The sequence below is a fragment of the Xyrauchen texanus genome, chromosome 49, assembly GCF_025860055.1.
Source record: "Xyrauchen texanus isolate HMW12.3.18 chromosome 49, RBS_HiC_50CHRs, whole genome shotgun sequence".
Lineage (NCBI taxonomy): Eukaryota > Metazoa > Chordata > Actinopteri > Cypriniformes > Catostomidae > Xyrauchen > Xyrauchen texanus.
In genome coordinates, this window is record NC_068324.1 from 19098169 (window position 1) to 19124944 (window position 26776).

General features: G+C 36.8%; 1 protein-coding gene across 2 annotated transcripts in view; it reads right to left on the minus strand.

Moving 5' to 3' along the window:
* Window positions 1–26776, minus strand: part of LOC127640161 (ATP-binding cassette sub-family C member 8-like) — a 75195-nt gene that overhangs the window by 16041 nt on the left and 32378 nt on the right. For both annotated transcript variants that reach the window (XR_007970070.1, XM_052122583.1), the window contains exons 16-23: window positions 25472–25577; window positions 16634–16663; window positions 8539–8571; window positions 7721–7819; window positions 5250–5334; window positions 4816–4896; window positions 2578–2715; window positions 675–800 (exon numbers count right to left, since the gene is read on the minus strand). Coding sequence is in view for 1 of the 2 variants with exons in the window: in XM_052122583.1 (XP_051978543.1) it covers window positions 675–800; window positions 2578–2715; window positions 4816–4896; window positions 5250–5334; window positions 7721–7819; window positions 8539–8571; window positions 16634–16663; window positions 25472–25577 (698 nt within the window). In the remaining variant the exon portion in view is untranslated. The remainder of the gene's footprint in view (window positions 1–674; window positions 801–2577; window positions 2716–4815; window positions 4897–5249; window positions 5335–7720; window positions 7820–8538; window positions 8572–16633; window positions 16664–25471; window positions 25578–26776) is intronic.

Genomic DNA, 26776 nt, shown 5'->3' on the forward strand with positions numbered 1-26776 from the left:
TGTGGAGGATGTTTGCATATTCCAGTTTTTATGACTGCTTTTTTGCCTGCTCTGCTAACAAACAGCAAAGACCCACCATGTCGCAAAAAGGAAAGTAAAGAGGAAAGGGCGAGAGGTTTACCATCATTTGCTGAGGGCTTGTGTTTACCACCAGACAAGAACATGTAGAAAGGTAAAAGTTTACAGACTAGCTTAAAATAATATTTATTGATAAAGTATTATATATGTATTATATGAAAATAGTATATGAGAATATATTGATGTATTTTAAGTTTAAATTAGTTAGTAATCAACTTTCCTGACGAAACAAGGCATGTAGAAATATGTACGTAGGCTACAATACCAGTTAAACCATCATAATAAAATCATGAAGATACACTAAACGAGTCGCCACTTACTAAAGCCATTCTACCAGCACGGTTGAGCATGTTTGAGTAAGGTTAACTAACCGTGCAGAGAATTCCATGCCGAGAACAGTTTATAATCCTGTCGTGCCAAACCGTGCTCCAGTGGAAATGCTACTGCAACCGTTCCGTACTCAGAACCATTCGGCCCGATGGTGGAAAAAGGCTATTCCATGATCATGTGAATCCATTACTGACCAAAAAAAAATAAAAAATCCCCTTTAAATAAATCGTTTTCTTTAGTATCTCACAACATGTTCAGCAGACTACCTTCTCAAACTTGCGGTCTTGTCTGTGCATCAAGGTCTTCCATTGCTTGAAGAGCTCAGGTTGAGAGTTCTGGATGTCCTTCAGCGTTCCTTGTGTCTGTATGCTGCCATCCTTCATCGCAATGATCTACAAACAAGACAAACATTCTATTATCATTACTTCAATCTCCTTATATTGATCTGCTCAGACAGACTCCTGCTGCAAGAACAAGCCATTATTTAATGGCAAGCTTTACGACCTGACAAATCAAGGTGAATGTGAGTAACAGAGATTTCTTAATAGAGTTAAGAAAATGTATTTCCTGACCACAGGTGATTTATTGGGTGGCAGAAGAAGAAAGACTGCAACAAAGCAATTCATTACCCAAGTCAGGCCAGCTTGAGGGAGAATGCTTTATTTCAAAGAGGTGAGAAATCTAATGTCTTAAGAAATCTAATGTGTCACAAGTTCAAATGTTAATGTAGTTATTCATTATGAAACTGCAGACAATGTGTAATGAAGCACATCATTTTGTTTAGCAAAAAGGTTGCCATGCTCATGTAATGTTCATGAGATCAGGATGGTTACTGTAGACAGATTACTTTTTAGGGGGTAACGCATTACAAGTCTTGTCAATGTTTTGTACATCATCACTACCACTACCACTTCAACAATGCAAAAAAAATGATTTCCTTATCAGTATTTTTGTCTCTTCCCATAAAAAATGCTTTAATTAAGATTAATTTACATTATAAGCAAAATTCCATTAGATATTTTTAAAGATCTGATAAAAGTACGATGTGTTTAACATGTTTTTGAAACCAGTATCTGAACATGTGCCATTTCTTGTTTACGAAACAATTTGTGTTAGGTTGGTGGAAAGTGCTAGATGAGGTGAACTGGGTATTTGTGAAATTTTCTATATTTTCTATATACTGAAACTGAATGACCTTATTTTGGTTGTGCAATTTTGGTTTGGGCTGCAGTGTGATCACCTTCATTTGCAAATAGCAGGCAATTAAAGGGGGTTTTAAAGGGATTTAATTCGATTTTTATATATGCCAGTCTATTTTGCTCTATTTGATGTAGTAATGAATTGTGTTATTAGGATTTACAATGAACAGCGTTGAATGTTTGAGGGGGTGATGACATTTAAATGATCTTTAACAACAGACTGTTGTATTGGGCTATAAATAATAATAATAAAAAAATCTTATTGGCTTCCTGGAGTTCTGGGGGTCTAGGAGAAAAGTCAGAGCATCAGAGCCACTGTATGGTGTCCTGCTTAAGAGTTCTCAGCAAACCACACCATATTCACACCAAGTTTTAATTTTCAGCAAGAAAAACATTTACAAAAAGATTTTAAATTGAAACAATGTATTTCTACACTGCCAGGTAACTTAAAATGTACTTATGGTAATATCTATAGATGGTTTTATTCAAGTAAAATGAAAATTAAAAAAATAAATTGATCAGTTGTCACACATTATACATACATTTCTGCATATACATGGTGAAATTATTTATTTTTCACATATCCCAGCTAAGCTGGGGTCAGAGTGCAGGGTCAGCCATGATACAGCGCCCCTGGAGCAGATAGGTTCAAGGGCCTTGCTCAAGGGCCCAACAGTGGTGTCTTGGTGGTGTTGGGGCTTGAACCCAGAGCCTTAACCGTTGAGCCGCCACTGCCCTCTAAAATGATTTAATGATTTAAAGACATGGGTAATAATGGCACATTTTCACTATTTACAGCATATGATGTCCTAAAACAAAAATGTCTGAAATATTTTACTGCGGTTTAATGTTTTATAATTATTACTATTATTATTTTAAGGTATTGTTCACATTTATTCTGAAAAGAAAAATATGAATTCATGCAGGTCTTCAATTGATTTTCAGAGAATTATTAAGAAGTTTTTGTTACCCAGTCTGCATGGGGCAGATACTGCAGTTTGTGTGTCACGAGCACCACCGTTCTCTTCTCTTCTCTCAGCAGTTTGAGAATGCCCTCCTGCATCAGATGATCACTCAAATGAATATCCAGTGCTGAGAAAGGATCATCCTACAATAAAAGTAAATAAACAAGCTGAAACAGGCGAACTGTTCACAAAATAATTTTATATTGGAGATGCTACAGTACACCTAAATGAAAGTCAACAATATGTACAGTAGGAGAGGAGGAGAGTTTTGGGGATTTCCAGCCAAATGTGGATAAATAAAACATTATTTTGAATATTATATTCTCTTTTCAGAATGTTTTCTCTGAATCAGAGCATACTTTAGTTGAGCAAAACCCATCTGGCATAGGACAGATTATAGTCTAAGGGTGTTTTCACATCTTGTTCTGAACCCTGGTTCATTTCCTCCCCCTCCCCCTGCTGGTCTCATATTATTTGAGTCTGATCCACGGTCTGATTGCTTCATCAAAATGAGTACAAACAGCAGCTGTTTACCACTGTAATTAGGTAACAACTCAAGACATCAAATTCACTGTGTTTAGGTGAATTATTAAAGTTTGTCTTTTTGGATTTACCACCAAAACTTTCCATGTACAGAATGGCACTTGCGTTTGTCTACCGGGGATGCATTGAATGTGCAAAGATGTGAAGAATGTAAGCTGTTCTTTGAAGGTGATTTAACAGATCAGCAGGTATGAGAAATGCATTATTATACCATAATTATTGTGAATGAGAGTATGCACAGGCACAAATTATACACCATCAACTGTGGTTCACTTCCCGATTTAGGAAGATTGCATTCATATCATATCATCTCACAAAAATAATGCACACCGAGGTAGAGGTCTGCACAGGACCACTCCCGCAAGTTTCTATCCCGCACACAAATGCTCCCGCTGAATTTTACTCCGTGTTCACCCACTCTCTGCCCGCAGTGATTATCTTCCTGGCTGCTCCAGTTCCCGCAATCCCGCATTTGTTTTCCACATAGAGCAAAAGCTACAAATAGGCAACAAGTGTCCACAAATAAAAAAAATGTTGTTCTGTTATTGCTATTATCAGATGACGTGTGGAAATGTTTGACTTGCCTGATGTTGGTTTCTTAACACTAAATTGACAATTTTCAGGTCCGAGTTTCACATTCTTTGATGACTGTGAGTGCGCTTTGCTCTGCCATTCTTCTAAAGCCGTTGACTACTATATGTGTGAACATTTATATTAAGTTATAAAAATAATAACAAGGATCGTTTATGAGGGTTTTAACTGCATTCGTTAATTACTAAAAATATAAAAGGGATCCACATTGGATTTTTCGGGCCCTTCTCTGACTGCCCGCTCCCATCCACATCTCATGGAAGTACCGTCCGCTACCGCTTCAATTTGGAAGTTTAATTCTGTGGCGCACAAAATCTACCTGGTACTGTGGGAGTTCTGCGAGAATGCAGACCGCTACACCAAGATATTCAAGATAAATTATGTACAAATAAATATTATAAAAAAAATAAAAGCAATTCAAGTTTGAAGTACATGTAACTTGCATTGATTAGCTGCATCTGCAGGGGGCAGTTGGCTCACCTCACATGCAGCACAGCCACAGAATGAGAGGGATCTCGAGACGCAATTTTCAGAGTTTCGACTACTTTTAACTTGACACAGCATCCTAAATTTGCAGCGTTTAAGAAAACAAATTAGACGCTCCATAGCATAGAACAACAATTAAAAATAATTAAAAACCAAAAGCAATAAAACATCCTGTGAAAAAGGACGGATTGACGAACTCAACTGAAAATACATTTCTGTGGACTGTTGGCTTGTTCTATGATATGGGAATAAAACAAGCAATAGTATTGTATTTTTACTTCTAAAGCCACTTTGTATATTGTCTAACCATTGCTTTACTTGTATAGTATTTTATATATATTGTATTGTATTATATTATAATATAATATATGTAAAGTAAACATTTCATTCTTTTCTTGATGATAGAGTTAAAAAAGCAAAAGCATAATTTTTCCAAGTACCCCATGGAACCTATTGAACGTACCCACTGAGGTATGCATCCCCTCTGATTTTCTGTAATTGCTGTAAAAGTCCTTGACACCAGCATAGCTTTTGACTGTATGTCTCAAAGAGAGACAGAGATTGTGAACAGCTCCTGTTCAGACATCACACACTGACGGTGCTGTGGCAAGCTCTGTACTCACCAGAAACACCACATTGGTGGTTTGGTAAAGAGCTCGAGCCACACTAATGCGTTGTCTCTGGCCTCCAGAAAGAATGATACCCTGGAAAGTGGAAGAAATAGGCGAAGGAAGTAACTGACAATGCTGTAATGTTAAAATACCAGATAAGAGGGAGAGATACAGTAACAATTGAGCCTCAGTGGGGTTAGCACGGTGACTGACTGTTTTTGAATCTTTAAATCAGATAATAGATTGCTGATTTTAACTGCCAACAGTATAACCTGAAAGGCTTTAACTACACCAAACAGCCCTCTATATGAAACTCATTTGAATGCTTGTCAGTGGCATACAAAATTACACATCTTAAATTAAACACTACCTTATGCAATACTAAAACTATTCCAGATGGCTGATAATGAAATGTGTCTCAATTGTCACATGGGTGGCACACTAACCCGCTCGCCAATCTCCGTCTGATCCCCCTGGGGAAGGATGTCAATGTCCGGCTGGAGAGAACATGCTTCAATTACTGCCTTGTACCTGCAATAATAAAAGAGACTGAATTGGGACTGAATCACAGCTGACTGGATGCTTAACACTGTGGTAATCCATCTATATTCCTTTTTTAAATATTGATGTTGCAGTAAAATTGGTTGTTAATAATGAATGGCTGATTTTGTACATGGTTCTTTTTATCAAGTGAAGTTTATTAAAGCATGTAACAGTTTTATTAATATTAAAATTACAGACTTACTCTCGCAAAGAATCAGATTCTATCATTACAGATTGAGTCATTTGCTCATTTTATATGCTCAGATTATTATTGCCCCATTATGTAACATTTAAAGTAACATATCATGGAAATCACATTATCCTTAATCATTTGAAATAATGAGTTTCATGCACTATGTAGGCAAAGTTAAATGTACATGCAAAGCTTCATCCCCAGTCCGCCCATACTATTTATTGAAACTATCACTATTCAGATTCTAATGTAGTTGTCTGAATATCGCAAAAACATTTTGTGAATAAAGCAGGTTTCCAACCAAGTTGCATATTTTTGTGAAAAAAAAAGATATAATAATAATATTGCATAAAACATTTACGAATAAAGAACTGTTTTAACTAGTCAGGTTTCCATCCAAACTGTGAATTTGTACGAGAAAAACTAAATATCGCAAAAACCGTTTGTGAATTAAGAAGTATTTCACTAGTCAAATTTCCATCCAAGTTAAATTTATGCTAAAAATCGAAATATCACAAAAACTATTTGTAAATAAAACAGTATCACTTGTCAGGTTTCTATCCAAGTTGCAAATTTATGAGAAAAATCTGAAAATTCACAAAAACAATTATAAAGGAGCATTTCACTAGTCAGATTACAATTTAAATAGCAAATTAATGCCAAAAAATCGGAATAATGCAAAAACAAATTGTGAATAAAACACTGTTTCACTTGTCAGGTTTCACAAGTTGCCAATTTATGTGAAAAAGAAAAATCTAATAGTGCAGAATCAATTTACAAATAAAGCAGCATTTGAACAAGTCAGGTTTCCATCTAATTAGCCAATTCAAGTCAAAATCTGAATATTGCAACAGCTTGAGAATAAAGCAGCGTTTCACAAGTCAGGATTCCACACAACTTGTTAATTATAAAATAAACCAAAAAAAAAAAAAAAAACAGAAAAGCGAAAATGCTGAGTAGCATGATACAATCTCAGCCAGAACATTGATGCAATGTTCATATATCTTAACATTTGTGATGTTTAGTCCAGAGCTATGTAGAGCAGGATTTTTGACCAGTGAGATTTCACAGTAGGCTTGGCCATCCAGCACATGCAACGAAAATGAAGCCAAGTGGCAAAATATTGTGCTACAAAAGATATATTTTATCGTTTGTTGCTTTATTACATCTTGACTGGTTAGGACATGGGTCATTTAGCAATTATCATGGCTATGATGTCACAACCATGTGCATAATGAATGTTCAACTACTTGGTCCGTCCTGATGAACGATAGTGTGAAATAAACTAATGTGCAGAGACAATGCATTACAGTGATCACTTAAATAAAAAGGTCTTAAAGGTACAGTAAAAAAAACAGCCCATCTAAGGGTCACGGATATAGTGGAAAATATTCTAATCCTTGACTACATTAAAAGAGGACTTTGGGAAATATATGGCTATTAAAGAGAAGAATATGCCCCCTTTAACAATCCATGTACTCTGTGTACAGTCACCGTTGACACTTTCCAGCTGCCGAGGCTCCAGGGAACGTGAAAGTACAACAGATTCTAAGAAGCATCAAATCACAGATGAGATACTTACTAAGGGACACATCTGTTTAATGACAGTTACTGCTATTTATAGGGGAGAGAATGATTGAATGGCTGGTGAAGAGAGAGGAGTCTTTTGTATTGACTAATGGAAAGAGGAGGTAAAAAAAGACACAAAAAGGAGAGCAAACACTCTACTACTTCTACATCACTAGGGTAACAGTGTGGTGGGCACAGGTTAATGTGTACGGAAAACCCATTAGACACAAATGCTGGCCCCAGATGACATATGGTGTTCTGCCATTGTTGTTATGTAATTGTGTGAGTGAAAAATATGTTAATTCATTCAGGTTTCTATATGTCTTTGAATTTATCATGAATACTGGTGTGCAAAGGCAAAACGCAACTACTTGTTTTGTCAAAACTTAGACTATGATCTGTCCTGTAACAGGCAGTTTTGGCTTACCTTTGCTCATATACTGTACATATACATACAACATAAACATATGTGAACTACTGCATTACCATGTGTGCACAAATTGAAAGACGAAGTCATTATTCTCAGATTCAGTGATGTATTTAGTGTTTTGCCATCATAAGGAAGACTACATTTACTTGTTTAGATTGAGAATGTAACTGAAGATCCGTTACCTTAGCTTTATTAAAGGCATCTCAAACGTGATGTTCTCCGTGAGTGTGGTGTTTAGCAGCCAGGGCTTCTGGGAGGCGTATGCCACAGCACCTCTTTTCCTGTCAGAGGGGTTGCCATAACATCAGTGACCTCCTTCACAACACCAATGTAGCTCTTAAATATAAAGAAAAGCTTGTTCAAGCTTTATTTTAACTGACCTACACTAAGAATGCTAATTTAAGATTTACTGTGTGCTCTAACTAACAGGATGAAATGTCAATGGCCATGCACTACGTTAAGAATTAATTTTGTTAAATTTTTTAGGCATTATGGATTTTTTTTAAAATGATAACAGAAAGGTCAATAGTAATTACTTTTCTTCAGTACGGTAAATATTAAAACATTCTATCTAGCTTATCTGGCCAATGGCTTTGTTTGGAATGGAACACAAGTGTGTTGTTAACTGCATACTGTGCACTATATATTGTATACTCGCTACTATAATTTTTATTTTATTTTATGTATAACAGTGCATATTGTGCAACGATAAACATTATAATTCACAGTACTATGCAATAGTGCATTGTTGACACATGTTAATATTAAAAACTTTGTTTGATATCGTTTCGGTTCATTCATCACACTGGACATGGAAGCTCAAATTGAGCACACTGAATTGTGCAATGAAGTATTCTGAGCAGTGTGCTTAGGTTCTTTATGGCTTATTTTGCATCCTGTGCATAGTACACATTCTGCATACTGCTAAAATATTATTAGTATGCTAGTATGCTATTCTGAACCAATGTCTCATGTGGTGTGTGGGTTTGTGTGTACATACCTGATATCCCCCTCTGCAGCTGCATCAGCGGGGCTGAAAACACAAATACAACATTTAAAAACATTGTCATAGAGCATCATATATATACACTTTTATACCCATCATAAATAAACTCTCAAGGAGTTACTACAAACACGGCAACCAAGGACAGAGGGCCCTCGGCCCAAGGAAGATGCGGTTTACCAGCAGGGAAACCATTTTGCGAAATATACATCACACAGGGTTGCCTAGGGGACAACCAGCGCATGTGGAGCTCTTACCACAGTACGGGAGCCTGGGTGACGCCCGTGAGTGACGCCCGTGAGTGACGCCCGCGTGAGATGCAGTGAGCCTCCCCGAAGACTCGATGGCCGCTAGGCTAGGGAGGAAGAACGTCCAGGGTTCACACTTCTTGCGAACGCAACTGGGGAAAGAGCGCACATCTTCGCCTCAAGGGAGGGGAAAGGCACTATGCACAAGCGATACACCCGGCCAGCTGACCCGAACTTACCTGTTTGTGTCACCTGATAACACATGGGATGAAACTGTCTTAACCCTGAGGTTATAGAACCTTGCGAAGGTGTTAGGTGTTGCCCAGTCCGCGGCTCAACATATGTCTGCTAGAGAGGCGTTGTGGGACAACGCCCAAGAAGCCGCAACACCCCTGGTAGAATGGGCTCATAGGTCAGCAGGGGGTGGCACATGCAAGGTGTGGTATGCCATAGTGATGGCATCGACGACTCAGTGGGTGATCCTCTGTTTGGAGACAGCGCTTCCCTTCCGCTGTCCACCGAAGCAGACAAAGAGCTGCTCAGAGCTTCTAAAGCTCTATGTGCAATCCAAGTAGATGCGAAGAGTGCGTACCAGACACAGCAACGCCAATTCTGGGTTTGCCTCCTCCTGGGGCAGCGCTTGCAGGTTCACCACCTGATCCCTGAAAGGGGTCGTGGGAACCTTGGGCAAGTAGCCCGGTGGAGATCTCAGGATGACGTGAGAGTAAGCCGGACCGAACTCTAGGCACAGTTCGCTCACAGAGAACGCCTGCAGGTCCCCTACCCTCTTGATGGAGGTGAGCACCGTCAGGAGGGCGGTCTTCAGAGAGAGCGCCTTTAGCTCTGCTGACTCAAGGGGCTCGAAGGGAGCTCCCCGAAGGACCACGGAGAGGTCCCACGAGGGAACGAGGCACAACCTGGGGGGGGGGTTAACCTCCTCGCGCCTGATGATCAAATCGTGCTTCCCTAAACACTTACCGTCCACTGAATCGTGATGTGCTGATATGGCAGCTACATACACTCTCAAGGTGGAGGAGGACAGCCGTCCCTCCAACTTTTCCTGCAGAAAGGAAAGTACTGATCCAACTGCGCATCTCTGGGGGTCTTCATCTCGGGAAGAACACCACTGAGCAAACAGATGCCACTTCATGCATAAAGGCGCCTCGTTGAGGGGGCCCTCATCTGAGTGATCGTGTCTACCACCGCGGGTGGAAGGCCACCTAAGTCTTCCACCAGACATGGAGATTCCAGAGGTCCGGTTGTGGGTGCCAGATAGTGCCCCGTCCCTGAGAAAGAAGGTCCTTCCTCAGGGGAATTTGCCAGGGGGGGACAGTCACGAGGAGCATGAGGTCCAAGAACCAAATCCGGGAGGGCCAATAAGGTGCCACTAAGAGGACCTGCTCCCCATACTCCTTGGTCAGAGAGTACCATAGTGAGCAATGGGAGGATTCTGGGGAAGCGAACATGTCTATCTGTGCTGGACTGCCTGAAGGTGGAGCCTCCACTCTCCCCTGGGCGTAACCTGCCACAACAGCGTGTCCGCTGTGCTGTTGAGGTGGCCCGGGATATGAGAGGCTCGCGGGCGAGTTGTGACATAAGGCGAGAGCGCAGGCCGCCTTGGCGGTTGATATACGCTACCATAGCGGTGTTGTCCGTCTGGTTCAACACGTGCTTGCCCCGGATCAACGGAAATAGCCTCCTCAGGGCAAGTAGTACTGCCAGCAACTCGAGGCAGTTGATGTGCCAATGCAGTCACGGCTGCCCGATATATAAAGTTATTCACTCCGTTAACTATTTCTGCTGAAGCGCCCATGGGTTTGTGCTCAGCACAACGTAGTGTGCGAGGGGAAGAACCGCTGGAAAGCGCCGTAGATCCAACAGCATGTAGAGATGAATGCACAAATTCAGAGGAATTCAGCTCTGTGACTTGCTCGCTCGGCTCCGAAGAGGATATCTGATGTGTGTTTGCAGCGTCACTCCTTTTATACCCGTATGTCCGGGGGAGTGGTATGCAAATTCCACACGCCAATTTCCATTGGCCTTTTCTCAAGACCTGAGATGTCTGGGCTCTGCAGGAGTGACCCCTAGTGTCAACTCATCGACCCAATGTCGAGTGAGTGACAGATAGGGAACAATGTGTAGCACTAATGTTTTATTACATTTTACAAACAAAGTGTAAGGTATGGCGGAGGATCAGTGGCCTCAGCAGATTCATGAATAAGAAAGAACCCACTGTTAAAACCCCTCTAATCACTGAAATAGCGCCAACTAGTCTCCACGAGCACAATAAATGTATTGACAAAGAGACAATGAACTATTGACAGGAAATCCTCATGCCTGCTAAGCCCCCCCTTTCCCATATGACTCGCCTCACACCGCGTGCTTCACCATGTGAGAAAAGGGCACATGAAAAGCTGGCAACAGAGAGTGTGTGTGTGTCTTTCATTTAAACCTTGAAAGGTTTATTCTTAAGGAAATACGTGTAATCCCTGTATGTTGTGTATTTCTGAGGTATATCAAACTCGTTAGAACTGTTTCGTTGTGTGTTTTAAACTCTGAGGCCTCATATTTAATAGCCTATGGGTGTATATCCACTTCTAAGTGTACTAAATACACATTTCTTGGTATCAAATTAAACCTTACGACTTGTCCTAGCTGAATATGAATATAAGATTACCTTAGAATTGTGTTCTGCTATGTTTTACCATCTTTTGAGTTATTCAAACCAAAGTCCTGACCCCGAGTCATAAAGGATGCAAATGAGCCTTGACGGGACAAAGGAACCATCTCATGATTTAAAATAAAGGGGACTTTTACGACCTCCAAAGGAATGTTCAGAGTGCAGACCCTCAATTAATTCTTACTGAGAAGGAGAAATGAACCCTTTTAATCCTATATATTCTATATATATATATCCATGTGATAAATGTATTGACATGTATCTAATGTTCCATCTCATGATTTTCCTAAATGTTGTTTGGTCTATGTTTTCTTGCAAACTCTAAAGGGTTAATGTTTCAGACTTTGCATACTATGGTTAATCGAAATCATATGTGTGGCATATTTGGTCTCTATAACTTGGTATTTTGAAGATCGAAATGACTGTGTACATGATATGTCGATAACAACAACATATTAGTATTACAAGAATATTTCCTAGTTTCTTCATTGGCTACCACCCCTCTTAGAACAAAGAGAAATAAACCAAATTCCCGCCTAGAACTTCCACCCTTCTTATTGGTCGAGCCAATGAGAGGTGGGACACGTTTTCTAAGGTTATAAATTGCATCCACAACGGCCCTTCTCTCTCTCTTGCTTCTTGCTCTCTTGCTTCCTGTCCTCTTGCTTTCTGGTCCTCTGAGCCTTGTGCTCTCTTACTCTCTTGGTCCTTCCTGAGAAGTCCTAATGAAGATGATGCTGAACTAGAGGCCCCCAAGGACTCCCAAGCGTGCGCCAGGCTACGGCCTTGTCTTTCCATTCACCAAAGATCCTCTGACTCCCACTGGTTCTCTCTCATCAAGACAACATCATCAAAGATCAACTGGAGCCTCAACAAATTGCATCAGGACAGTTTAATTCAAATGGGACATGCAAGTATCAAACTTAGTCTCATTATTTGATACATTAAGTATCCTTACCCCTTTCTAAAAGGGTGTGTCAGAACTAATATGATGGTTTGCTCAGGCTGTTGATCTGCTGAATTTCAAACAATGCTATAACTTCCTGCCTTCCTGTATTCTGCTTCAGCCCTCTTTCCCTTGGTAAACTGTATGCATGTATGTATATGTATGTTAGAGTAGTTTAAATGTTTAGTCTAGTTAATAAAGTCTTGTTCATGTCACATGTAAAGTTGTCTGTGTCTCAAGCTCATATCTAAAGTCACTAATCATAGATGTTGACTACTTGCTCTTAATACTTAGTAAGAAAGACATTTCCCATTCCCCGGAAATGTACATTTCTATTAATTAACTAATTAATAACCAATATTGAGTGTTCACGGGATGAACCGAGTATTTGGTTGTAATGTTAATGTAGCTACATCAAGTTAACCCGATTAACTGATCCAAATATTCATAATCGATTATAACAAGTTATGATTGATTATTAATATTTCATAGAGCTGATTCGCTACAAAGTATTCCACAGTATAAAGACAAAAATGCACTAAAATAGCACCAATTCAAGAAACACTTTTAATCAACTATATTAATCGTGGCTATTCACTTTGCTACAGCAATTGTGAAGCTGCATTTATATGATTCATGCCGCTTTAAAATTCACAAAAAATGCTTGCAGCGAATGTCTTGTTTTGCTTTTAGAGCTGGAACTGTCCATACAATAATACATAAGTTGTCTGGTAAGATGGAAGTGCAATGCAATGCTAGTAAAATGCTGATGCTTTTCTCCAGCAAGGCATGTGAAGCAGTGTTTCTACAACAGCATTTGACTTTTTATTTGAATTTCAAATAAAATATAGAATAAAATGTAGTTCCTAGAATATCAAAATCCACAAAAGGAGGTAGATCATTTTCCAATTTGGCTCCTAAACTATGGAATAGTCTCTCTAACACTGATTGGGATGCAGACACACTCACTCAGTTTAAGTCTAGACGAAAGACTCTATTTATCTATTTAGCCAGGCATACACCTAATTTATCCTCCAACCCACAATTAGGCTGCTTTAGTTAGGTCTGCCGGAACCATAAACATTTATCATGCTCTATAACTCTGCATCTGCAAAAACATTTAGTGGCATCTACAACAATATTAGATTTGTATCCCAATGTTACCAGAGCCAACCAGATCCAGCTCCATTCCTGCTTGGTGTCGGACTCCACTGCTGTACATCTCTCAGTGATGATGACTAAATGCAGCCAGTGCCAGCCAAACATCACTTCAGTCTATTATGATAGACTTCAGGGGATGAACTTATGCCAACTCCAACCATAAGGCATGGGATACTTCATATGCCACAGGACATATGGACTTAGGATAGACCTCAATGAAATGACCTGCTGGTTGAACTGCAATGCACCACACTCATCTCTGCCTGCATCATCTTTGTCCACTGATGGACTACACTTTTGAAATGGAATACATAGACTACCAATTAATTGCCAACAAACGCCTTCATCAGCCAACAGGACAATTGCATCAATGTGAACTTCAGCAGTTAATACAGGATGAACTTTAAAGACATTAGTCATTAATCTAACAATTCATCAAACTACACAATGATGACTCTAAGACTTTATAGATATTACAGTATTCATTTTCTGTTAACTTGGTTTTCAGATACTTTTTTCATAAAATCAAAGTCTGTAAAATGAAATATCTCATAACTGGCAAGTTTGGTTCTTTGCTTGTTTTTGAAATACCTAACTGAGAAAATAATTGGGAAAATTACTTTTGGAACCAACGCAACTGAAAAAGTGAACAGGCACTATTACGCTATATTGGGTGCAGATGAACAAAGCCTTAATGGGCTTGTCTTTAAAAAGTACTGGGCTTTTAATGTAACTGTGTCCTTCATTAGACATCAAGGATAGGTAAAAATAAGCTTTTGAAAGAAACCATTAAATTTCATAATTAGATATCTGAAAAATAATTTTCTCATTTGTGCTATGACAAGAGTAGATTCTGATTAGCTGCTGTTAAGCCAAATGATCAGAGGAGAATGTATTATTGAAAAAAATCACCTCAATGTAAAATATGCATCTCTTAGATAAGAGTATATCCATTTTGAAATCTAAATGTTTTTTTTTTTTTTTCATTTGAATGAAGGGAATGGAATGACAGATTACTTTTTTAAATTCCTGTAATAATACACCTTGCCATTGTAATAATGTACGATATAGTGATTGCTGCCAACAGTAATAAGAGACTTCTGTCCTTGGCTGCCAATCAAAACTATTGCCAAGAACAACACACACACACACACGTTGGTCTACTTATCATTATGAGGACTTTCCATAGACATAATGGTTTTTATACTGTACAAACTATAGATTTGCAACAAAGAACCAAATCCGGGAGGGCCAATAAGGGGCCACTAAGATGCAATAAAACATTTAGTATGATTTTTAAGCTATTTAAATTATGGGGACACTAGAAATGTCCTCATAAATCACATTTATAGCATAATAACCTTGTAATTACCAGTTTGTAACTTAAAATGTTTTCCTCGTAAATCACATAAACACACACACACACGCGCGCGCACACACACACACACACACCAACACACATTTATGTTCACACATAGTAGCTCATTGTCACAGCTCATGCAGCTTTATTGATGACCAGTGGGATGACAGTCCATTTTATCATCAGCACCAACTGTCAGTTTTTTGTAGTAATACTGCAGGGTTTGTAAAAGAATTCCAGAGAACCTCTGTGCTAGCTAAAGAGCTTATTAAGTCCCCATTATAGTAAAATCTATACTGCACATAAGAGAGCTTTTCGGAGAAGCAAAAGCATTAACTATTAAAATCTAACTGCGCCCAAAAACGCATACATACAGGTGAGAAGTATGAACAGATTCCAGACAAACATCATCTGGGAATGTGGCATTGTCCCGTGACCCGAATATATGACATAATAATAATAACAACCATGAAAATAATACACTCGGGTTTTGTTAAATAAACACTATTTAAGCACAAGGAATGACTATCAGTATATATACTGTAGCACTTTACAGTATTTCTCGTGTACTCTTTATGTACTCTTTAACACTGAGGATTCGGACATTCTACTCCATTAGCATAATTTTTTTTGGCATAGTATAGTGTAGGTAAGTATACATATTCGGACGCAGTTCATGACAGTCTAAAAACCTAGCAAGCTACCTGGCGAGATAGCTTTCTACATCAAATTTCGGACAAAATTAGGAATCTTAGATGTTAACATTATTTCGTTTACCATTTAAGAGAGGTTTCATGTTGGACTGCACCCAAAATTACTATTATGCCCAAAAAATACAGTGTAGGTAAAAAGCTAATTACTTGATAGCTTAGCCACATGCTATAGTGTTATTTGAACTACTTGTGTGGTTTACATAAAGAACATTGGTCCTTGTGCTTTGTCTAGCTGTTAAAAACGCATCCTGTATGACCGGCTCTCATTCTGTGGCAGAGCAGCTTGTTGAGGCGTGCTGATTGCCCCCTGCTGACATGCTCGTAAAACAAAATGACATGTACTCCAAGCTTGAATTGCTCCGATGGTGGAAAAATACTTGAATTCATTGTGAAATTTACGTATGGGTCAGGAGCAAGGTTTCAATTGTTTTACATTATTAATTTAGATTTTATTTCTATCTCAATTGTAATTTTCTCTACAATTTAGTTGAGTTATTTGTTAGATCTTTTGTAGCTTTAAATTAGTGTTTCAGTACATTTAGTTTTTATTTTAGTTTCAGTTTTTATATTAGGGATAATAGGAGAATGGGTAAATTGTGTTTAGGCATTTGTGAAATTGTGTAATAAGTGATTTATTGACCTTAACCACAAAGTCCTCTTTAATGAACTGGGCATGAGAAAGTAACACACCACAACTCTAAAAACTGAATTTTAAGCAATACACTTTACTAGTTCCTAATGAAATATAAAACAAGTCACAGATTGACAGGGTAAAACAGAATAAGTGAGAAGACTCATTAGGGGGATTAATGTCAACAAACCACATTGAAACTGATCAGCACAGCTTGACAGCACATGTGCACACACACACCCTCAATCACCCTCAGTGAGTGAACACAATAATTACCGGCTGCACTCTCTGCAGGAGGTGCTAAATGTTTATCTGTTTTCCTGTTAATCTCTTTGAAAGAACTGAGCACCTACCTTTCATTTCCATCTGCATCCATGGGCAGTCTGCAAAACAATAAACAGAAAAATAAAACTCAAACAGGAAGCAACCTTAACATGGCAAGAGGTTGACTTGCATACTATAGATTCTGAAAGGCTGTGTTGAGAAATAGCGGCTATCCATAATGTAATATCAAGGATAATGATAATCACTAAACTTTAAATAAACATGAAGGCATCAGTTGCAGCTTTTACGCTCTATATGCCCTCAAAAGTGGAAAAGAACCCATTTTGCAGCACATCTAAAGCTGCATTGGCTTTGTAGTTAAGCTAGGACTCAACTTGTCAAGTTCCGGAGGATTGTTATGGACATGCCTTTTCAGGCTGCAACATCTTTACCATTTTCACTCACAACTGGATTTTTCTTCAAGTAAATTAGGAAAAGCTCAACAGTGGGGCTGTCAAAATGGCCATTCCATTTGAGGGACATCCATTGAAAGCAGATGACGGATGCGGTTCACGAAAGTGATTATATGTTACCGTACTGAGACACGTAATTGTGCGCTATTATAAGATGATTGACATTGTGATTTCCACCACAGCACACCACATGTGGAGGTGCAAAACTGAACATCCAGTGAGAATCTGTATAGTGAATGTCCCATTATAAGCAACTATAACAAATCAGACAAATAAAACAGAACTCAATAAAAAAAAATACCTTGTGTTCATCTTACGAACAAAATTACACAAAATTGTAATTAGTAAAAACAAAACTAGGTATTGAACCATACAGTCAGTTCCCTCTTTTACATTAACTGCTGCTCTACAGTATCTTTTAGGTCAACAGTTTGAAGAGAATCTTGTAAGTTAGTTAACGTTGAGGACATGTAGCTAGCTAATTGAATAATAAACATTATAATGATGCAAAAATGCACATTAAGTATGTTCAATGGAACCACGCCTATTGAAATGCGTCAGCCAAGCATTTGCGTAAAGTGTGTAAAATTTTCCTCCCTAACTTTCATCATATCCTCTTTGTTGCATCATAGATTTGTGTTTGGGACATGCAATGTTGACATTAGAAGCTGTGAGAGACATTTATCTGGGCAGATAACATTTGTCTGATAAATGATTCAGATAAAAGAGATATTAACACTGTCGGCGCCTTGGCTTGGGTGTATCTAACAAACTTAAAATGTGCAATCTTGCATGGTATGTACATTATTGATATGTAAAATGTAACATATTACCGGTAGTTAACATTACTACTTAACATTTTTTTTTACATCAGCAATGGAATTAGTGAAAATGCTAATTATTGAGATCAGTAATTAAGTTTGCACAAGAATAATCATTCATTCTTGATATAAAAAATATGATGTCATTACTTATGTAAATACCCATTACATTACAATATAATAAATGCACAAATATTACAAATTTTAATTTTTAGTTTTAATTTAATTGCTGATATCAGGAATAAATATTTGTACAAGTTACAAAGTAATTATTAATAAATAAAATATATTGTTTTAGTAGTACGAAGTACATAACTGATCTGTAAAATTTGATCTAGTAAGTTATTTATAAAAAATATGTTATTTTCATTTTGAACAGGACTGAATGAAAGATCATCGTGAAATATTCTAGTGAAAATGCAGATAGATATCTAAAAAGTTATGGCTTTTTACTAGTTTTTGATATCAAGAATGGGTATTCCCATGAATAATGTTGTCATTTTTTACATCAAGAATTTACTTTTTTTACTAGTGCAAACCTAAATACTGATAATTGTTTTTATTTATAAATTATTTTATTTTTTTACTAGTAATTTTTTTACATAGTTGCATTGCAGATATCAAGACTTAATATTTAAACTATTGAAAATTTAATTATAGATAACTATAATTCATATACTGTACAGTACATGATTAAATGTCAAAAGGGCTGGTGATAAATCTTATACTTTATATACTTTATTTACAAAGCATTTTTAAAAAATTTCTTGAAAGGTATTTAAAAAAGAAACAATTTAAAGGGTTACTTTTTGCAATCACATTAAAGCAAAATATTTATTTGACAATTTTTTTGTTACCAATATTCTGTTACTAACGTTACATTCATTATTAACAATATTTTAGTGTTAACAGGCACTAAGTGTAAAGGATAAAAGAGTATTTTGCTTATGTATTACAATAACTTTCATTGTAGCATCTACATTGCATATATCTACATTTAAACAGACAGAATCGTTGAGATTTAAAGCTGTGTTAGTCATTTATCTGACCATTTGTCTGATAAATTATTTAGATCAAAGAAAACTTTTCTTGACACAGGGCCCTCTACTCTCTGATCATGAGCCAGAAATGCAGCATACAACATGAACATTCACACGTAAAAATCATTTCCTCTCCGAATAGACAACACCCACTTAACAGAGTGAATTTTCTCACTGGCAATATAAACAAACTAACCAAGAGTTGCATTTAGCCTGTTCTTGGAGAAGACAGCTGTTCAAGAAAATATTTTATTCTAGATGTAACTACTGTATAGCAAAACATATTGCTTCCAGTGTTTCGAGTTGCGTTAAGAATTGCGGTCTGACATAGTTCAGATGGCAACAATGAATGAAACCAAGCTTGCATAGCTAAAAACATTTGCGTTCACAGTCTACTTGTGTAGAGAATGTTTTGGAGAAGTTTTATTTGTCATACTGTAAGGAGATGATGCAACAAATGATCTACAATTATTCCTATATATATATATATATATATGTTTACATAACATATTGCGTTTCTTTTTGGGAAATGCTTAAAAAATACACTCATACATTTTTTATTCTTCAAAAGAAAGCAACAAGAATTATTTGTAGCTATAAAGAACCAACAAATTATTTATTTGTAAAATGACAAACATTGAAATATAATGATCTTGTGGATTATAACATTATTCAGATTATGTACAAAACTAACACAAGTTTATTGCAAAAAAAATTGCAGAATATGTTGGGCAAGAGACAGAGTCAATACAATTTGAGGGGATTATGTTTGTATAAAAAATAAGACAGTTAGGACTGTATTGAAAAAAAACATGTATTTCAGTTCAGGGGGTGGTACTGAGGAAGAAGTTGGGAAGTGATTTAAAATTGTGTAAAACATTAAAGATTTAAGAGAATGTTTAGAAATGATGTGATAAAAAGTTATGAAAGACTGGATAATAATCATTGGAGTATAACAAATGTATTAAAGTACAATGGAGTTATGAGTATATAGGTTTAAGTTTGGATGATGATATATTTTGTAAATTTGTTTGTAGAACGGGATTCATTACTTCCACGCTGAAATGTTATGAGATGCAACTGGCAGTCAAACAAATATTGAGCTACGCATAACACATAAGCTACACATATGTATTTTCTCAGGCAATTATTTAATCTAAATAGACGTACAATTTACAGAATTTCTGTTCACGTGTTCAACTTGCTATAGTTTATCTTCATCAAATAGCAATGTCAAACATAAATCAAGCCAATTGCTGAAATAACAGTGCCACCTTGAGGAACAAAAGCAAGTATAATACGTACGTGTACACGCATATGGATACTGATTATTCACCATTGATTTGCAGAAAATCACCATGACATAGAAATAATTTGTATGAATATATACACATTTGTCTTAAAAAATGTAAATATCCTGTGGTAGGAAACATATACAGTATAGATAGGAAACAGTAATAAAAATATGATATGATTAATGGAAATAATGCAAATATAGATTAATATCTCGGGTCACCCGCTTTTTGTAATAAAGCATCATTTTATTATATATATATATATATATTGTAATTTTTTGTACTGTTACACTATTCATAAGAGAAAGGTTGAGGAATACAAATGAGGTAAGGTAAGTGGGGTGGAATGAGGTCCATGGCTGTGTCTACATTCCCCCCACCCAGCAACACCTGATTGCAATTTAGTACCAGTCCTGCCCATATCACTAAAGACCCGAGGTATGCATTTAAGGGTTAAGTACTTTGAATTTACTGCTCCTATTTTTTAATTATTATTATTTATCCATATAAAAACATCCTCTAATCTCAAACACAATGTAGATTCACATTTTCTATCCCAATCTCATTGTTATTTTATGAAGCCCCTTTGATTCAGACTAAATTGTTTGGCTGTTGCCAGGGGTAACAGGAACTTAAACAAACACATCACTGCATTCTGCTTAACCCATGATATGGCTTTTAAAAGTGGTGTCCAAACATCAAACCACAAGACTCAAATAAACATTGTAATTACAAATAGCCAGTGTGACACCGCAAACCAAAGAACAGGTGACTCATCTTTGAAGAGGACTGGATACAGTGGTTGACAAGAACATTGCAGCCTCTATTTGACCTGAGCTAGTTCAGTCTGAAAGTCTATGGCTTTATTACTGTACAATTGACGACAAAATATTCCCGATTCAGTAAATGCCCCTTGCATCACCTGATATTTGAGATATTATGGGGTGCACTGACATATTAGGCCATTTTTCTTGGGGTAATCTTTGAATTAAAAACTTTTAAAAATTGATCAGGCATTGTTCTATTTGGACTACATTGGTTCAATTTGATTCTTGTGTCAAGACTGGCAAGATGCAGTAACTCTCTGTCTGTACTATTTGGACTACATTGGTTCAATTTGATTCTTGTGTCAAGACTGGCAAGATGCAGTAACTCTCTGTCTGTACTATACTGTTTTATGATCCATGAGGGAAAGTAATAACACACCTCTCTTCAACAAGCTGCACAATTTGAGGTATCATTCACGTCTGTAGAACAAACCGTGTGGGACAAGTTGTGTGCAGTCTGACCGAAGTCTTGAATTCAGCAAAAAACTCAGTAATGCTTTCAGCTATAAAAAAAAAAAAGAGTGCAGTAAGCCTATTCTAAATTCTGTTTATCAAAGTTAGACGAAATTTTGCACATCTAGCGCTAACTAATGGAATTGCGACTTCAGCCTCATCATAGACGCACCCGCCTCCCATGCTGGCTGACGTCGGATTGAATCCCGCACAAAGCCGGACAAGCAGGACCAGTTACAGTAGTGCCATGACCCAGATGGGAGTAAGGTTTAGGGGGGTGAGTGTACCGGTAGCCAGCTGGTATGATAGCTGTGCAGTGTGTAAACCGCACTCTCCTGGCCTTAACAGATGCACTAGTGACCGAGGATAGGGCCATGGCTTTTCGAGCCTCATTGTTAGCGCATCCGATTCCCATGCCGGGGATCACTGGTTCTAATCCTGCTAAGAGCGGGTTGAGTACGACCGGTTACAGTGGTGCCGTGACCAGGATGGGAGTAAGGTTCACACATACCGCACAGCTATCACGTACCAGCTGGCTCCTGTTACATTTGCATCCCAATTTGCAAACTATCTGAATTATTGTGCCCCAAATCACAATTTTTTTCCTGGTAGATTTTCAAAGTCTGGATCAGGGCAGTAACACGCTTCATATATACATATTAGGCAGTCTGCGTATGGCACCAACGTCCTAATGGGTCCTAGAAACTTCATTGGCTGCCCTTGTCAAGCTACAAATTAAACTGCATGTTAGGATGGGATACAAGAAAGTACCACTGGAAATTATATACTTCATGTTTAACTACATTTCCCTCCACAATCAGTGCAGAATTCATGTGGGCCAACTGATGTCACAAAACATTGGGAATCAATGCCTTCCTCTATGGTGCGCCAGTGAAAGACAAATTACTCTTTGACAGGAGATTGCTGTGTCTTACACAAGCCAAGAACTGAACAGGCAGATTTTCAATGCAGTCTTATTTGGATTACTTAATATATCTTAAACAAGCATAATCAACGTTGTACCTGTAGGGACAGTGAATTTAAGATCACAAAACCAAATCTCAATAAAGATGCCTCTGCAGAATACTTCAGTATGAGAATACAACATCTGAAATGTTTAATATGGTAGCAACTCTCGAAGAAATTAGCAATACTCACAACATATCCACAGAGGCACTAAAATCATTTCAAGCTCTACATGAAAGGCATTATTCATCACAATGTATTCTCTGCGTCCCACTCTCTTTCCCAGGGTGCTCTGCCTCTAAGAGCACTCATGAACAAATGGGAATCTATCCTGTGAAAACACAAATCACTTCACCAAGACCGAGTATGAAATTAGGGTGAACACTTGAGCCATCGATTTGAGCTTTTCAATTATCAGCAAATTCTTATCTCTAGTTATTTTAAGACATGGGGGATGAAAAAAACCATTTGAAGACAATTACCTTATCTTTATGACTTAGGATTTTATTATTAACAAAATAATTGTAGGACAGTCTTCAAATCTGTCAAATAATTATCTAGTCCTAACGGGACAATTTTGCATATTGAAGCCATTTAATAGAATGATCAGCTGATACTGTAGATGAGGAGTTCAATTTCCTGAATATATATGAATATATATAATATAAATATTTTTAGAGTGCCAGTGTGTCTCGTGCCACTTTTCACCCATTCTGTTGTGCAAGCTCGGTGCACCACACGCAACAAAAAACCCACCAAATTACTCTTTTAAATTGGAAGTTTTTCAAGAATCACCCAAGAAGAACTGAGGGGTTGAACTCAGGTTACTAGCAGTTTGAATCGAATTCACTTTCTCAGCGAATCAGCCATCAGTGAGCTCACATCTGGGAGTGCAGACATTTCAAAATAAGAGTCCCATGTATATTTGGGTCTTCTTGATCATTAAAAGTCCCATATTGGGTACCACTTTTTTTCTTCGGGAAATTATTGATTGGAGTAGCACAATAAACTGCATCTGGGATTTAATTCAATTTGCACTCTTGTTGTCTCTGTGTCTGGGCCATCCAATAAAAGAAAAGAAAGACTAAGGCGATATTTTACAACAATATATACATACGCACAGACACACACACACACATACACTGATCAGTCACAACACTAAAACCACCTGCCAAATATTGTGTAGGTCCCCCTTGAGCCACCAAAACAGCGCCAACCACATCTCAGAATAGCATTCTGAGATTATATTCTTCTCACAACAAATTTTACAGAGTGGTTATCCGAGTTAACATAGACTTTGTCAGTTCGAACTAGCCTGACCATTCTCTGTTGACCTCTCTCATCAACAAGGTGTTTCCATCCGCAAAAATAACACTCACTGTATGTTTTTTGTATTTGGCACCATTCTGACAAAATTCTAGAGACTGTTGTGTGAAAATCCCAGGAGATCAGCAGTTACAGAAATACTCAAACCAGCCTGTATGGCACCAAAAATCATTCATGCGATTATCTAATCAGCAGTGCAGTGCATAAGATTATGCAGATACAGGTCAGGAACTTTAGTTAATGTTCAATAACATCAACCATCAGAACGGGGAAAAACGGGAATAAATATTTAATCTCATATTTGTAAAATATCTATTATAATTATGAAAGGGGTGTGAAAATGTATGAGACAAAAGAGAATGCAAACTTATCTTCTCAACTAAATATACAGTTTATTAAACCATCGGTTAATGGGTTATCAGCTGTCTTCCTTTTCTTTGGTGTCTATTTTTTTCTGAACAGCAATCTAAATCAAGCAATTCTGTGATTTGGCTACTAAAAACAGCCATTTGGCTCCCAAATATTTTGATTTGATTTGATTTTAATGTTTCAGTTTAGGAGCCAATGGCTCCCAAGCCATTTTTTTAGCCTGGAGCCCTGCCCCGGCGTTACATCTTAAATGCAGTTATATTTAATGTGTTGCAAATAAGATGGAAGCTCATCCCTCGAGCCCGCACTTTCTGCAGCTAGATTATAATGTGATAGCTTGTGACTTATTGAATCATAATATATGTGTCACTGTGCATTTCTTATCATGAAGAACATTGGCAATGCGCAGCTTTATTAATAAGAGAGAGTTTGTTTTTTTGTAAAGTTAAAGATGGATTGAAGTGAACAGAAAGTTGAGAAAGGGTAGTCTTCGCCTCATTATATACCGCAACAAAATATGTTTTTGATTTGTTTTTGTTTTGGCTTGTTTTAGCAGCTATACTGCAGCAGAAATCTCTGAGAATGTTGACTATAATATAAAAATACAAATATTTTATATAAGATATTTATACTTGCTTTTAGAGAATAGTTATTGAATATAAGTATATTTTGTCTTTATTGCACTCGCAGAAGTATAACCAAGTGAAAAAAAACACTTATATTTCAGATACATTCTCTTAAAGCAAGAGTAAATGTCTAATATGTTGCTTCTCAAATAAATGTATCTTGTTTTAAGGATTTTTAGACTATTTTAAATGGAAAACAAGAAAAAACACTTGATAACAATAGGATGTTTTTACTGAATTAAACTTAATAAAAAAAATATTTTTCCCTTTAATTCAGTCAATGTTATTTAGAGGTATTTCAAAAATAATAATTTAGTTCTCTTTAATGTTAGTAAGCACGTTTAATACAACCTTTTAAGTCTGGGCACAATCTGAATAATCAGTTAAGAGCTAACGATTAATCACTGAAATAATCGCAGAATAATCGTTCTAATAATCATGAGATTAATCGATTATCAAAATAATAGTTAGTTCCAGCCCTAGTTGGGATAGTTCTGCAGACAGATAGTCATGCCCAAAACTGGCTGGCTGCGGTGCTCAAACAAACAGAACAATGTTTTGATAATGCCAAAGCCACATTGTTTAACCCTTTTCGGAGGGAGGGTTCAACCATTGCGCAGATTATTTACTGTAAAGTTGTCTCTGCAATTAAGCTGGGAGAGGAGAAAGTATTACATTTTGAAAATGACATAATTCACCTTTCAAAATGACTATGGATTCTGCATTCTCACCTGTTCCACTTCACAGTTCCAGAAATCTTTTGCATCTCACCCAATGCAGCCAGCAACAGAGATGATTTTCCACAACCAACCTGTCCTACTATTATTGTTAACTGACCTGTGGAGAGAATGCAAAAAAACAAAAACAATAAAAAAAATAAATAAAAAATATTAAAATATATATATATATGTGGACAAACCCAAAAGTCTTCCCCTCCACCATAGCTCTTTATTCTGATTGTGCTTGCATTCAATTCAAAGCATTCAAGCCAATGATGCTTGACGCCACACCTGGGAGTGACCTCTGCATACACCAGTGTTTTACACAAAACTGTTTGGGGCTCTGCCTTTTGGGAGCCAAACTATGAACTTTGCAAATGAGTTCTTGCCTATATAGATATGTATCCGAATATATATATATATATATATATATATATATATATATATATATATATATATATATATATTGTGGAGCTGGAGGGCGGTGCTGGGCTAGAATGTCACGTGCCCCATCAGGCCGATTGAGGACCAGTCGGTGCAACATTCTAGCCCGCCCTGCCCTGCCCTCCGCTCCACATATATATATATATATATATATATATATATATATATATATATATATATATATATATATATAGTATAGTATAGTATATAGTTGTACATCCTGAATATACTGTATAGTTATAAATCCTGAATATATACATACAAATCAGAATGTAGAGTAATAAATCCTGAACATATAAATTTATCTCTAAATATTTACAGTAGTCATAAATCAGAATATATAAATAGAAATCCTGAATATATTTTAAAATCTGAATACATAAACATAAATCCAGAATATAACATATAGATATAAATATGAAAATATTAATTATGAATATAATGTTCAATTCTGGAATTATAGTTATAAAATCGGAATATGTACAGTAGTTATAAATCTGAATAAATGGTTATAAAATCTGAACATACAATTGTAAACCTTAAATTACAATTACAATCCTGAATATATGGTCATAAATCTGAATTTAAAGTTGTAAATTTGAACATATATTTTTAATAGTTGACTGTATCTCTAAATATATGTTTTTTAATTTGAATATATAAATCTAAATCTTGAATATATATATAGAGGTAAATATGAATAATTAAATATAATTCCTGAATATATAGTAGTAAATCTGAATATAGAAATATAATTCCTGAATATATAAATGTAACACCGAATACAATATATAAATAAATCTTAACGCTCATGCATGTTGAAAAACACTAGTTTTCATACACTATGATGATCATATTCCAACAAATTTGAGG